Consider the following 14,587-nt stretch of genomic DNA (forward strand, 5'->3'; position numbering starts at 1 on the left):
GCAGCTTGGCATTCTCTTGCTTCTTTCTCAGAAAGAAGCACAGCGGAACTGGTTCAGATAGAGAATGTAATGTGGCATGTATAAGAAGCTATCGGTTATAAGCCTTTCTCCTCTTGGTGCAGTCCCAGCCTGGTTCCCAACCTCTTTAATGAAAACCTGCTATTTAGTGGATCTTTTTAACAATGTAAATTGGAGACAGTAAAGTAAAAAAAAATGAAAACTACCCTTATCTTGATGTGGTAGTTTTATTCCAGTCAGATGTCCTTACTTTCAGGTAAGGGAAAGAAGTGTACAGTTGCTATCCACATTTTTAAAGATTATATATAGAGGTTCGACTCATAGTCTGACTCAGAATACGCTTCTTACATTTCCATGAGCACAACTGAAAAATAATATTAGCTAGGGGAGCCAATGGTCTCATTCAACATGGATTTTTGTATAAATTATTTGTATAAATTATTTATTATTTTGTATAAATTATTTCCTGTGGTGAGCAGAAGAGACTCATTTTCTTCCCAGTCCAAAAATACAGTATTTTTCTGTGTATAAGATGCACTCTTGTATAAGACGCTCTGGCATGTGAGTACCAAGCTTACAGCAAACAAAGCGCTGGGAGCAACCGCCTCCCAGCGCTCTAAACAGATGCTTCCCGTCCGGACCCACCCCCCACCCACCTAACCAGCATCTGGCACAATGAGCATGCATAGTCAGTTCACAGGAGCAGCCTTCCGGCCCCGGTAAACAAACCAGCATGAGCACCGGCATGACAGCAAGGCAAGGGAAGCAAACGTAGGTTTTAAACTCCCCGCTGTTTTTCCACGCCAATAAGCTGTTTGGTGGAGTGCCGAACAGCTGAGCCGGCAAATCTGAAAGTTCAGCCGGCCACTGTTATCAAGCAGGACGGCCTCGCAGCTGCGTTCCACAGGGTCCCCGGCCAGCATACAGGTACGAGCGAGGGAAAGTGCTGTCGCTGCCGTCCATGCTGCTGGTCCCATCCGCTGCCTTCGGTCACCGCCATCTGATCTTGCCCCCTCCCCCCTCCCGTTAGTGGCAAGCCCATGGGCTTGACACCTGCACCAGGCAGCATGGCAGCGGCATGTAAAGAACCCACAGGCATGCCCTGGGCTGCGGAGGTTACCATTATTTTTTCATGTATAAGACGCTGCACTTGTATAAGACACACCTGATTTTTGAACAGGGTGTTTGCAGGAAAAAATAGCGTCTTATACACGGAAAAATATGGTATATTATGAGATGTAACCCTCAGTTCTCTTTGGGACAGAAGCTGCTTTGTGATTGGCCTAAATCTGACTAGGACTGATATTTGTGAGATGATTTTTTTTCCCCTCTAGGTACAGTAATGTCAGAGCCCAGCCGCCCTATCCTTTCTGCCTCCTCCCATTCTCCTAGAATCCTAGAAATTGTCACTTGCACCAGTCATCCTAATTAGTCTTTTGTTCTTATTTTCCTCTTGGCCCTGATTATAGGCAGATATAAGATCCAGAGAATATGTCCGGAAACATATGGAGGTCAACATTGCTGTGTCCCCTCCTCAGCCAGAGAGGTAGGCGTTTATGCAGCTGGAAAGCTGTATGTGCCACACACACGCCAGTCTATCTGCTTTTTTAATGCTCTTTGGGAAAGGCATTAAAGTAGCATCCAGGGTCCGTCCTGTTCCTCAGGACCAGCTATTTCTGGCAAAGCCTCAGACGCCTCTGCAAATTACATGGTTTCCCAACATGTTTGAATCAGGCTTGCTACCACCTTGAGATGATCATAAAACATGTTCATATCTTGGAGCAAAAGTGCTATTTTGGCAGCAGAGGTATCTAGGAAATAAGTATGTTCTGAAAGAGTTGCACGTCACCTTTGCTGTGATGCATCCAGAGTCGTTCTAGGACAATGACATTTTATTCTTAGAAATCCATCTTCCAGTGAGTAGCACTAGTATGAGTAAACTTTCTATGAAGGAAAAAAGAAGTGGAATTTAAGATCCAGCCTCTACAGATGGATTGGGATAACATACTCCGTCTTTACATAATTGCATCCCAACATCTAATGCAAGTACATAGATTTTTGTCATGACCCATGTTTGATCACTTGCTTCCTTCTTTAGAGGCCAAGATCTGGAAAGTGTCAGAATGGGAGAAGCTCACAAAGATGAAGGAAAGCACTAAGGTATGACTGTTCCAAGGCGGGTGCTTAAGTTGGTACAATTTCTCACTCCAAACCTTATACTCTTTCAGATTCATTTTTTTTTTCATCTTAGTTTGACCCTGTCCTGTTTTGTACCCTTCTTTCCTAGAGCTAATCACAAAGATGAGCTTTTATCTCTAAGGCTATCATCCTGGGGACGAGAATATATCCTGTTCAACAAAGCACTGCCCAGAGGTCAAAGACAACAAAGGCAGCTCTTTCAAGAGTACTTTCATTCAGGGATTTGCCAGCTGCGTTTTGGAGCAAGAAACACCGTCTTAACAGAGTGGGCCTGGGCTTTAAGTGAACACAAAAGGCAAACAAAATGACCCGGATAAGTAGTAATCTAAGGCAATGATGGTGGTGGGCAGGTTGCGCTGTATAGCCGACAGATTTACTTTCCTGCAGTGCAGAGAACCTTGGGCTAATTCCTCAGGGAGGATTTCTTTTTTCTGCCATCGCTCCATTCTTTATCCTGAAATCTCCTTTTAGTACACTGAAAATCCTGAAACTTAGGATAGCTTCCCCAGTTTTGGTCCTTTCCAGATGTGCTGCCTGGGAATTCTGGTGGTTGAGGGCCAACATATCTGGAAGGAAATAAGTCATTATGTACCAGTTTAATGGTCATAGGCTCGGACTGATCCCTGTAAGCAAAAAATACATCTCCTAACACTGCATTACATTTTGACAGAAGACCCTGAACGCTGACTATCGTATGGTATTTTGTTTTTAATGATTGTGAAATGTTGTTTTCTATTTATTTCATTCATCCTGTTTGTACACTGCACACTCCTTGTGGCAGTGTATGTGCATCTATGATGATGGGGGGTATATACTGGTTTTAATAGGTTGAATAGCGTGAATTATTCACAACAATTTGGTCAATTTTCCTGCCATGAAATAGATGCTGGTTAAACCTGTTATTTAGCTAGAAAAGAGGTGGGGTTATCTTTGAAATCTCAGGTCCCTTAAATACTCTTTATATTCCTTTTTCCCCATTTTAGCCAAAGGAATGTCTGAAAAGGGTCTACAACGATTTGCCATGGCCAAATCACCACACCCAACTCACCAAAATCAACTCACCATGGCCAGATCACCACACCCAACTCACCAAAATCACCTCACCACGGCCAAATCACCACACCCAACTTACCAAAATCACCTCACCACGGCCAAATCACCACACCCAACTCACCAAAATTAACTCACCACGGCCAAATCACCACACCCAACTCACCAAAATCAACTCACCACGGCCAAATCACCACACCCAACTCACTAAAATCAACTCACCATGGCCAAATCACCACACCCAACTCACCGAAATCAACTCACCATGGCCAAATCACCACACCCAACTCCCTCTGAGAGAATTCGCTGCAGGACAAGAGACACTAATATCAAAGAAACGGTGGAATAGAATCATTAAAGAAATGGTTAAAATGTCCCGCAGTGAAGTTGTCCCGTGGCAACTTGGCCGTAGTGAGTTCTGCAGCGAGCTGACCGTGGTGAGTTGGCCACAATGAATTGGCTGCAGTGAGCTGTCCCATTCCATACTGAAGAGGCACAGAACATTGTCCTGATGCCTCACTGGCTATCCTTGTGTTATTGCTCTCTGCCTGGAATGGTGCCGAGATTTTGGAAAGACTACTGATGCCGTGGTAGAGCTAGGCAGCTGCTAGTTCTCAGGCCTGTGTCATCTGCCCACTTCTTGTCTCTCTTCCCCAAGAGCAGGTACTCATCAGTGCCAGAAATGAGTAGCTTGTTTCTAGGTTACGCACTCTTAGAGTTCTAATTTCAGAGAAGTTGTTTCAGGGCTTCTATTCTCTAGTACCATCTCACTGTGTTGCATCAACTGTGCAACAGCTTCGAAATAGAGAAGAGAGTGTCTAGATTAGCACAACTTTGCTCAGGCTAGTGATAAGGCCAATGAAGAAATCAAATCTGTTTACTAAGGAGGAAGTCCTGAGTTCAGTGGCACTTATTAGAAAGTCAGCAGGCTGCAGGTTGCAGCTTCTGTTCCCCACGGTATTCTAGCATTCACCTAGAAGTGCAGAAACACTTTCTGTCGATAAACAATCTCCGAAAACTGCTTTCCTGGAGATACTGGAAACATTGCTCAATTAATTAATTAGCTACCAGAGAGTCTGTTAATGAGCTTTTCAAATCTCCCTGCATTTGTTGGCAGCTCTAAAGGTTTTTATCCTCCTGCCCCTCTCCAGGATAAATGAAAACAGTCTCTGAACATTAATGGAGCATCATGAATGTGGTTCAATACATTTTTTCAAGTTATAATTCAATGTACATTTTAATCCTTTACTCCACATATTTTCCCATTGATCAAGCATTCTATTCAAGTTTTCTCCCATGCAGTCTTAAACATACAGGTAGTCCTTGACTTACAACCAAAATTGAGTCCAGAATTGCAGTATTAGTCATTGCAGTCTTTAAGTGAGCCACCATGTAACTGCACCAAATTTTATAACCTTTTTAGGTAGTTTTTAAGTGAATCCAATGGGTGGTTTTTTTGTGTTTTTTTTTTTGCTAGAAACCAGAACAAAATGCCAGAAACCAGCCAAAAAAACACTTCGGGAAAGGCCTCTGATGCCGAAATGGAGGCCAGGGGCGCCACACACATCAATCCAGAGCTCATTTCTCGGCTGCAGAGGCCTAAAGGTAAGGCCTCACTTACCTTTCCTGAAGGCCTCTGATGGTGAAATTGAAGTTGGGGGTGATGCGGATAAGTGGCGGCGAGCAGCTGCAGAAGAAGTGGGCTAGCAAGGAGAGACAGGTGTTGGGGCATGGGAGGCCTGGCTGCAACTATCCTAAGGTAAAGTAAGTGCGGGGCGCATGTGGCAGCTCCACCCCCCACCCACATTCTAGCTTGATTTTTACCCAAGTGCCTCATCCTACCTTGTACAATCAGGAGCAATGGAGTGGGTGGAGTCTTAAATAGGGCTTATTTTTGGAGTAGTGCTTATATTGGGTGCTCGTGTAAAAATCAAGCTAGCGCTTATTTTTGTAAAAACACGGTATCAGTTTCTTTAGCATTTTGCAACAATTTATATTTAATTCTTGGTTTTTCCTTTACCGTACAAACTTAGAAATAACTTTTTACCCTCATTTAAATGGTCTATCTGTCATCAGTATTGGTGCTGTCTGAACAAAAATAACATCTAGGTAAAACATTCGTGTTATTTCATTCAAATTCTATCCAATAATGACGCTTATAGTTTGTCCCACTTCGATAAATCTTTTCTAATATTATTCCATATCTTAACATAATTATTCTGAAACAGCATATAATTTATATTAACATAACAACCAGTAATTTAAATTTCTTTTCAATTTTCAAACCAGTCTTGTTCATTGGAGTATTTTGGTATTGTGTAATTATATTCTTAAATAAACATCTGTTTTTTTCAGATACTTATTAGACTTTGCCAGAGGCATGTCGTTTTATACAAGGTTGAATAAAAATTATGGACATGACTTTCTCTCTCCCCCCCTCCCCTGCTTTTTAGCTTACACATCATTCATTTCCCTGGTTTATTTGCATATTCAAAGTTTTTCTGTTTAATACAATTTAATCTCCATTTTTCTCACAGCAAAGCTACAGTAATTACTGTATGGAATAAAATAATTTGTCATTACCACTTTGCTAGCATCCCAGTCTTTAAGTCAGTTCCTTTATCTAAATTGTTATTAAAGAATTCATTTAACCTCATTTTATAGTCTTCCACAACTTTTCCTTTTTGTAGTAGTTTTACAAAATATTTTTACAATATTTTTGCAATATTGCTTCATTTAATCGCCAGTTAAAAGCTGTAGTTTTTTTCTTAAATATTAAAGTGACTGGGTCTGTTTAGAAAAAATATTTCATAAAATATCCACCTTAACAATCTTATTTGTCAAGCTTTGCATATATCAATTCCTGAGAAAGATTTATGTCTTTCTGAAAAAAAAGTATATTCTCTACTGTTTCCATTCTTTTGTCTCCAAGAATCTATTAGCAGCACATTGTCCATCAAATTAAAAAAAAAAAAAAAGACCGGTAACTTTCCTTGGTTAGAATTGATTCTTTTGGCTAAAGTGCTGTCAAATTGTGGGCAAACTACTCCATTCCATTTCTCAACAGAACTCAATTCTCATGTGAAAATATAGATTGTTTTTAAAAAATCCCTTTATCATCATTTGGGACAGGGGTAGGCAACCTTGGCTCTTTTATGACTCGTGGACTTCAACTCCCAGAATTCCTGAGCCAGCATGGCTCAGTTTGGAAACCTCTCCCTTTCCCCTCAGCATGGCTGGCTCAGGAGTTCTGGGAGTTGAAGTCCACGAGTCATAAAAGAGCCAAGGTTGCCTACCCCTGATGTGGGACATAATGTCCAATAATTATAGATTTAATCTTTTGGATCTCTACTTCATCTGCAACATATCTACCATGCTCATTTGAGAGAACCATAGTTTTCAGTTGTGATCTAATATATAATGCAACAGTCTTTTCGAACTTGCTGATATAAATTCCTCCCCCAAAGCCTTATGTATCAAGTATTTTACATCTTCTTTTCCCCTTAGATATGTTTCCTGCAAATAAATTGCATCCTGATTCAATTTTCTCAAATATTCAAAAATGTCCTTTTTGAGATGCATCAGCTCAATTTGTAATCCATATTTAGACAGTCTCTTCTTAAAAACTTCCAGTATTGTTAAAAACTTCCAGTGTTGAATGTAAATAGCAAGATCTTTTTTTCTGAGACTGTTGAAAGGAAAGAGAGTGAGACCAGGCATTTTCCCATCTACAAGACACATACTATTAAGCTCAACTTTTTAATTAGTATTTAGCTGGAAACTGTGTCAAACGAGCTCTCCAGTGAGTCTATCTGTACAATGCAAGTGTACATGTGCTTCCATAAACACGTTCAACATTTGGGGAGAACATCTTGCATGTGGAATATCTAAGGATGATTCATACTCTGCTAAAATGAAGAATAGCACTGATGGTGGGGAAATCGTGGTCTCAGTGTGGAAAAACATCTTGTGTTTTTTTTTCTTTTTTGTCTTTGATACAGCCACACGCAAAGCACCACATTCCAGTTTGTAAGAGCCCAATGATAGATTTAGATAATCTAAATTTAGGTAATTTAGAAACAAAGTTGATTTAAAAGTGAAATGCTGAAAATAAATCTTGACTGGTATTTGATTAAATGATGGGTATGGGTACCATGTGTATTATTGGATAAGGTAACAACAATGTGCTTCCTGGAATCTGTTGTTGCATGTACTGTAAAAAAAAAAAAAAAAAGGCTGAAGTGCTATTGGGGATGTTGAAAGAAAAATATTCAGGTCCAGTCCAAGCCAGGAATAAACAAAATGAGATTGCTTAGGGAAGAAGGTTCAGTTTATTTAGTTGCCAGAAACTTCAGTAACAGCAGCATGTTTCTGGGGTGGCTGACAAGGACCTGGGAGTGGTGGGTTTTTATACTTTTTGGGGCTTTTGTGTTTTGGAGTTGTTCCTATTTGAGGTTGTTTCTTTTCCTGTGCAATGAACTTTGACCTGAGGGGTGTAGATTTTAGGGGTCTTCATCTTTCTAATCCCATCAGCTCCAAGTTTCTTGGCCCCAGTCTTTCTGAATGGATTATCAAATCTGCATTTCTACAGAGCTGGCCTACTGAGTTTCTGCTTGGGGGAGATGAGTTTCTGCATTTTAAGGTTTTCTCCCATTATTCCTTTGGGGAAATATAATATTCTGCCTTTTTTAATATCACCCAAACTATTTCCTTCTCTCGGGGGGGGGGGGGAATGCTGACTTCCTACAGAGAAATAAGGAAGAAATTGGAGGTCCTTAGTGAGAAGTGTTCTTAAATGCAGTATGTTACTTAAGCACAAAGGTTGTCATCAGTTAGCTGGTGTGATGGATGTCTGCCTTTTGCTCGAGGGTCCCCCCCCTGCTATCGAGTCATTCCAATATCTGGCTTCTCCCTCCCTCCCTCCCTGTCTGCGTGATTGTGATTGCTGCTGTCACTTTCACACCTCCCTGGGGAACAGATGCTGAATTCCCAGCCCCCTATGGTCCCAGCAGATGGGTGGAGAGAGGACTTTGTGTATTGGGTGGGTGTGTAGCTTGCGGAAGCCAACCATCTGCTCCCTTGTTTTGCAGGAGGCTCCAAGGCCCCGGGTTAAAACACAGGCTTATGAGGAGCTTTAAATCTTCCCTGCCAGATCCGTTGTGCCACCTGCAGCCTGCAGACAGTCATATTTGGCCTCCAACAGTTGAGGCTGTAGTGGCCAGCATGGTGGTTGGCAGGATTGAATAGCTCACCCTGAAGCTGACAGGAAAGAGGATTTCGTCGTATTGCTTACACAGAGACGTGGCAGAAATCAGTCTGCAGATCCCTGGGAAATCTGCCGTCTATCTTGTCAGCAAAAGCTTAAGCCGACCAGCCAGAGCTTGTATTCCTTTACTTCTGTCTATTTCTGACTCAAGTTCGACCCTGGATTATCTGGCTCAGGATCAATCCTGACATCCATTATCCTTGGCCTATGACTGCATCTACAAGATCTCCTCCATTCAATTCTATCCTACAGGTTATCAAAAGCTCCCTCCCTTCCTCCCTTCCTTTTTAAGTCCTTTTAGTTTTGACATGCAACTCTGGACTTTGCCTCCAGCAAAGTTCCACGAGTCTCATCCGGCACCCTGACTTCATCCCATGTAGTAGCTCTTCTCCACCTTTACTTGGGTCATGAGCTGCCATTTCGGCTCCATCGCCTGCTCCCTTCTTAAACCCCCTTAAGTCTGTGTTGCCATCTTGTCAGATCTTTCTGCAACCGTGCTGCATTTTTAACATTGAACTTTGACGCTAGGCCAAAGTTCCTCACCCGACTGAATTTCCAAGCCCTCCAACAGCAGGGATGCCTAAGGCTGGTCAGCACATTTTTCCAAGCCCCTTTTGCTGAGGCAATTGAAGCAGGAGGCCATGCTACCCCAGCCATTGCAGCTGGTGTTCCTTTGAAAGCAACCAAAGCTTGTTGCTTCCGACAGATAAGATGCTCAGCTGTGATCCAAACGGGTGGAAACACGGGGGCTGTTAAGCATCTTGCAACTCAGCCATTTTGCTAACGCAAAGGGTCCTTTGGTGAACAGCGACTGCAAAGGCAAATACAATCTGGCTGAAAGCGGTGGTGCCATCTGCCCACAGCTGTGAAAGTGTCAGAGCCTGAATCTCCATGCCACCTGCCAGATGGCTCCATCCATCATTCTAATGCTTCACTTGTTCCTCCATACAGGAGCTGGAAGCAGCACTTACTGGGGTCCTGCAGGACCATTTGGAAGGCAGCCTGCCACCTGTCAGTGGGAAAAAAGAGAGCAGGAAGCTAAGAGTCTCCTGCCTCCTCTGCTTCCTTGGTAAAGTAGAATAACCCAAGCAAGGCTTGAAGATCACTTGGAGAGAGGCAAGGGGCTGTGGAAGACGGTGGATTTGGAAAGCCACAGAATGAGATGACTTCATTAGCCTCTTCCTTATGGTTTCTGTGCCCACGTGCATGTTGGACACAGGAAGGAGCCTTTGGAGGTTTCAACAAGAGCCCTATAGCACCCCCACATCTTAGAAAGATCATCATTATCAGTGGCAGCAGCAGCAATAGCAGCATGTTCCTTTTCAGAATGGATGTCTGACTCCATTTTTCACTTGCAGTCCCTGATTGGAGTTTCTCCTTTATTGACCAGCTTGGGTTGGTTCCTCTCCCTGCTTCAATTGTGCCTTCTCACCCTACACATCTGGGGCTCAGTCAATGAATCCTCTTCAAAGACTGATGGTGGGAAGAAATCTGTGGGTTTCAATCCAGCTACTAGTCTTGTTTTCTTATTATTATTTTTAAATCAAGACGATTCACACATCACTCTATGTCAGAGGGTGGGGAATGGTGGTCCTTTGATGATTTGTGGACTTCAACTCCCAGAATTCCTTAGCCAGTCACGTGACTGTTCAAAGTTACAATGGCACTGAAAAAGTGATGTATGGCTGTTTTTCACACAACCTTTGCAGCAGCCCCGTGGTCACGTGATCAAAATTCAGATGCCTGGCCAATGGGGAAACCAGATTCACTTAACAACCGTGTTACTGACTTAACGACTGCAATGATTCACTTAACAACGGTGGCAAGAAAGGCCGTAAAATGGTGCAAAACTGACTTAATAACTCTCAGAAATTTTGGGCTCAACTGTGGCTGTAAGTCGAGGACTACCTGTGTATTATTCTATATTATTTATTTTTATTTCAATACCACCACAATCATGCCTGGCCCTGAGCAACTAAGAGACCACCCAAAACAGTCATAAGATTAAAAGTGAAGCACAGCACGGTAAAGATAATATAATGACAATATAATCAGGGACATATCTGTGCTGTGCTGTTCCAGAGAGAAGGGGAGCAAAGACCAAGAAAGCTCACCCCAGAGTTCTTGGAGATGACATTCCTAAGAATGGGACCTGGAGGGAGTCTTCTCCAGATTCCAAACAATGGGCAGATTGGGAGAAGATAGCCCCACAAATGTTCAGGACTTTTATAGGTGATCCCTGTCAGCTTGAACTGCAGTCCTGTATATCAGGTAGGGCTTTTAACAGATTAGGGACCTAAAATAGGGAATGTTAGTAGTTCAAAGCTGATGCAGTGATTTGAAGTTCCCCACCTTTTTCCTTCAGGAATTTGAATTTGGTCTCCTTACAGAGGGCAGCAGGAGGCAGCCACCTCTGGTGGCAAGTGCTGGAGAAGGAGATAGCAGTGGCAATTTCCTGGCAGTTGATCCTTGATTTCCCTGATGTTTTGTCTGTTGCAGTTCACTCTCCACAGCCTTCTCCAAGAGCTGCTTAAACCATTTGGCTGTCTCAGGTTTTGCAGAGGAACATTTGCTATGTCCTATATCTGCCAGTCCTATATCTGCCAAAAAAAGGAAGTCCTCTTACTCTTTGACTGAGGCAGTCACATGCCTTGAGCTGTCCAGATCTGTAAAACTATATAGTTATAATCTGGATCTTAGATTAATACATTTTCTGGATTTATACGCATATAATGAAAACTAACTCAATAGGTGAGTTTACATGACATCTCAATCTACAAGAACTAAAGGTTTGCCTGATCTCATTAGGCATCTGGTGGAACACAGCCACCATGTGAGATAATTCTTGTCCAGTAAATTCAAAGCCCTTCAGAAGTAATTAAATCAGGAATCTCCTCTCATACGTAAGTCAAAAATGGGCAGTTTTTTCTTCTTTCTAGTGGACTTTAGTGAAAATCTTCACTAGCAACAATTTGGCTCTTGAAAGCTGCTGAGAAAAAGTCCATTGAGATGGTGACATCACCAGGGATGAATGGAAGTAACGCTTAGTCATTTTTCTCAGGTTTTGATGGAGTTAAAAGATCCAAATAGATGCATCAAGCCTTGGGATGATTTAACCTTTAAAGGATTAAAAACAGACAAAATGTCAGTGTCGCATAGAGTATTGCTGCCAATTTTCAATGGGGGCAGGGAGTGCTCTCAGAACAGGAAAATACGTGCTGGGAGGAATATACACAATCTGTAAGTGACAGGTTGCCTGCCACTAGGATACATTTTTAACTCTAAGGTTATCCCCTTGAGTTATTTATAAAAAAATAAAGGCAGGATATTAATTGATCCTATACAAGATACCTTTCTTCCCAATGTTAAAGCAGCCACATATTTTCAGGTTGGCATGGAGTTATCTCCACCTGCATGTACACACATAACCACTTTCTTGTGGAAAACGAAAGGACTCTTACGAATTCCAGAGGGTTTTAGCAGAGAGATTTATTGCGCAGGTTCAGAAGCCATAGCAGCAAGCAATTCTGAACCCCGAGGGCGGGTTCAGACTTCAGTTTTATACTTTCCTTTTCTCAGGAACAAAGAAATACACATTGTAATACAGTAGGTTCGTTTCTCACGGGTATATAATGGAGAGTTTGCTACATACATTGTATCCAAGTGTAATGCGCATTAGGTTAGTCACATACTACTGACACAGGACTATTTCAGTAATTATGCAGACACATCATTTTTCTAGTGATTGTTCATTATTCCACATTAATTTCACTTAGCATTTTCTCCAGCAAAGCAGAGTGACTATGCATACCTACACTTCAGGAGATAATGAGAGCAGCTTACAGAGCGCAGTATGAATCCAGAAAAAAAGATGCAGCTGCTTTGATGATTTGAAGAGGGATGTTTTCTATGGACCTTGTAATGTGCTACTTTCTAAGGATTTGCACAGTCCTAAGACTCAGCATGCTCTCTTCTTTAACATGCTCTTAAGCTCCTGCCTTTCAGACTTTGTCCTTCCAAAGTTAATGGAAGTATTTCCAAATTCAAGCAGAATAATTAGATCTTAGCCAACAATGTTAAGCACACATTGACTCCTTGGCACACATATACAATCACTTCATCCTTCTTGCTGGCTCTGTAAAGACAGAGACAGATTAGCTGGGTGCTTTATCAGTTTAGAAGTAAGAAACAAAGAAACCTTTTTCAACATATGTGAAACTTTAATCTTCATAGAGAGATATGTGGAGTGGCATTTCTTCACTTTTTTCTTTAGACTGTTGAAATGTCTGTTCACCAAACACCTTTCTCCATCAAGTTTTATTTGCATTATGTCAATGGATAATTAACAGCAAGCTGGTATCCCTAACATCTGGAGGGTTTGTGTTTTCTGAATACAGATTGGGCAGCATTTCTTTCACTGCATTAAAGATACAATATGCTTAAGTAGAGATTGTTTGCAGGATTACTCACCAAACTATATACCCTACTTTATTCTTTGCTTTCTCCTTTGCAGAGAAAAGGTTCTGTGCAGAAAGGAACAGTTTCAAGCCAAAACCTCTATCTGGATTTCCATGTATTCATTTTCAACAATGCCAGATTTTATCACTGCTTGTAGCCAGAATTACCAGCCTAGAATTCAACAGCAGTTCCTGGACAGCAAAAGAGGAAACAGATTGAATATTCTTGTCCATCAACATGAAGGATCTTACTTGGCTCTCTCTCACACATACACACACAGACACAGACGTTTCCATTGTGTTTTCTATTCTGAAAGAATGCGGGTTATATTTGCACAGTTTTAAATTAATTATACTTTATTTTCTTTCTTCTTTTTAACACTGTTAGATCTTTCAGTGTGTTAGTAATATAACATGCCCAAGAAATTTAGATTCCTTGGTGACCTACACATTCTGCTGCTAAGAACAATCAAACAAATATTAACTCCTATTTTTAATCTAAAGAGAAGTGTTGCTAGTTTGAGTCAAGTACCATTTTGTTCCCAAACCAAGAACTCCAACATGACTAGGTCTCTCTGGACTCTGTCATTGGGGAGCCCTTTATTTGGATGATCCCCAACCTCCCCCTTCAGCTCTCTATTCTTAGAATGACCCAAAAACTCTTGGCCAGTCCTCACTTGCTGTCCCTTGCCAGCAGTTGACCTCTGAGCAGGCTGGCCGAATGTGCCGATTCCCTACCAGTGTATTCCTAAAAAGCTCGTGCGGTTTCCCAGAACCACTGCTAGACAGAGGATGGGCTCTTTCAGCTAGGAAGCAGGTCATTAAAGGGGAGAAGAAGATAACGGGAAGCGCGGGTGGTAGGAGACATGGCCCATGCTTCTGGGAGGCACTGTGCTCCTATTTGAAGGATTAGCTGTACCAAAAGGACCTCTCAAGCCTCTTTGCCTTGGCTGTCTGCAAAATCTTACAGATCATAAGGTGAGTAGAGATGCCAGACTTTATTAATGTAAAACTAAAACCCTCTCCATCTAAAGCATAGGCTTTACAGGGTATATAAGGGAAAGGCCTGTATTGTAGGTGGCCTATAATTGGTAAAAACTGGGGGAGGAAACCAAACTAGGAAACAGGAAAAAAAAAAGATGTATCCAAGTAGAGCTAACACTGATCCCACTTGCCCTCACCCCACCCCAAAAAAACCCCCAGTAGGTTATTTGCAAAGCTGTAGATAACCTGTTTCTGGGAAGCCCCGCGAGCTCCTCACGAATATGCTAGTAGGAATGCAACACTTTCAGCCAGGCTATTCTGACTCTGTAAGTCGCCCAGAGTCATGATAATGAAATGGGCCACTACATTATTTTATTAAGGTGACCAATTTTTTTACAATGAAAAAGAGGACACAAATAAATTGAAGAAAAAAATATCGTAAATAAAAGAAACATTTTATTCATTGCAATAATAATACAGAATACACTATAATATGATAAATGCATAATAAAAACATTTGTAACAATAACATTTTATATTGTAATTATGCTTACATGCCGCACCCCCACCCGCAGCCGCCCCGCCAGCACTGCTGCCCCGCCATGTAGAGTGG

General features: G+C 41.8%; 1 protein-coding gene across 7 annotated transcripts in view; it reads left to right on the forward strand.

The window, feature by feature from the left end:
- ENDOV (endonuclease V) overlaps nucleotides 1-14,128 on the forward strand; it is a 30,851-nt gene extending 16,723 nt beyond the window's left edge. For 3 of the 7 annotated variants that reach the window (XM_039346086.1, XM_039346045.1, XM_039346073.1), the window contains 3 exons: nucleotides 1,488-1,564; nucleotides 2,117-2,178; nucleotides 2,306-5,923. In XM_039346086.1, the coding sequence (XP_039202020.1) occupies nucleotides 1,488-1,564; nucleotides 2,117-2,177 (138 nt within the window). In that variant the 3' untranslated portion in view covers nucleotide 2,178; nucleotides 2,306-5,923. Of the gene's footprint in view, nucleotides 1-1,487; nucleotides 1,565-2,116; nucleotides 2,179-2,305; nucleotides 5,924-13,046 lie in introns of those variants that run through there. The other 4 variants (XR_005557010.1, XM_039346066.1, XM_039346057.1 and 1 more) reach the window with 4 other exon arrangements.
- Nucleotides 14,129-14,587: the final 459 nt, after the last annotated feature.

Source organism: Crotalus tigris, unplaced genomic scaffold (genome assembly GCF_016545835.1).
Source record: "Crotalus tigris isolate CLP2741 ecotype Arizona unplaced genomic scaffold, ASM1654583v1 scf7180000017551.9496454, whole genome shotgun sequence".
Taxonomy (NCBI): domain Eukaryota; kingdom Metazoa; phylum Chordata; class Lepidosauria; order Squamata; family Viperidae; genus Crotalus; species Crotalus tigris.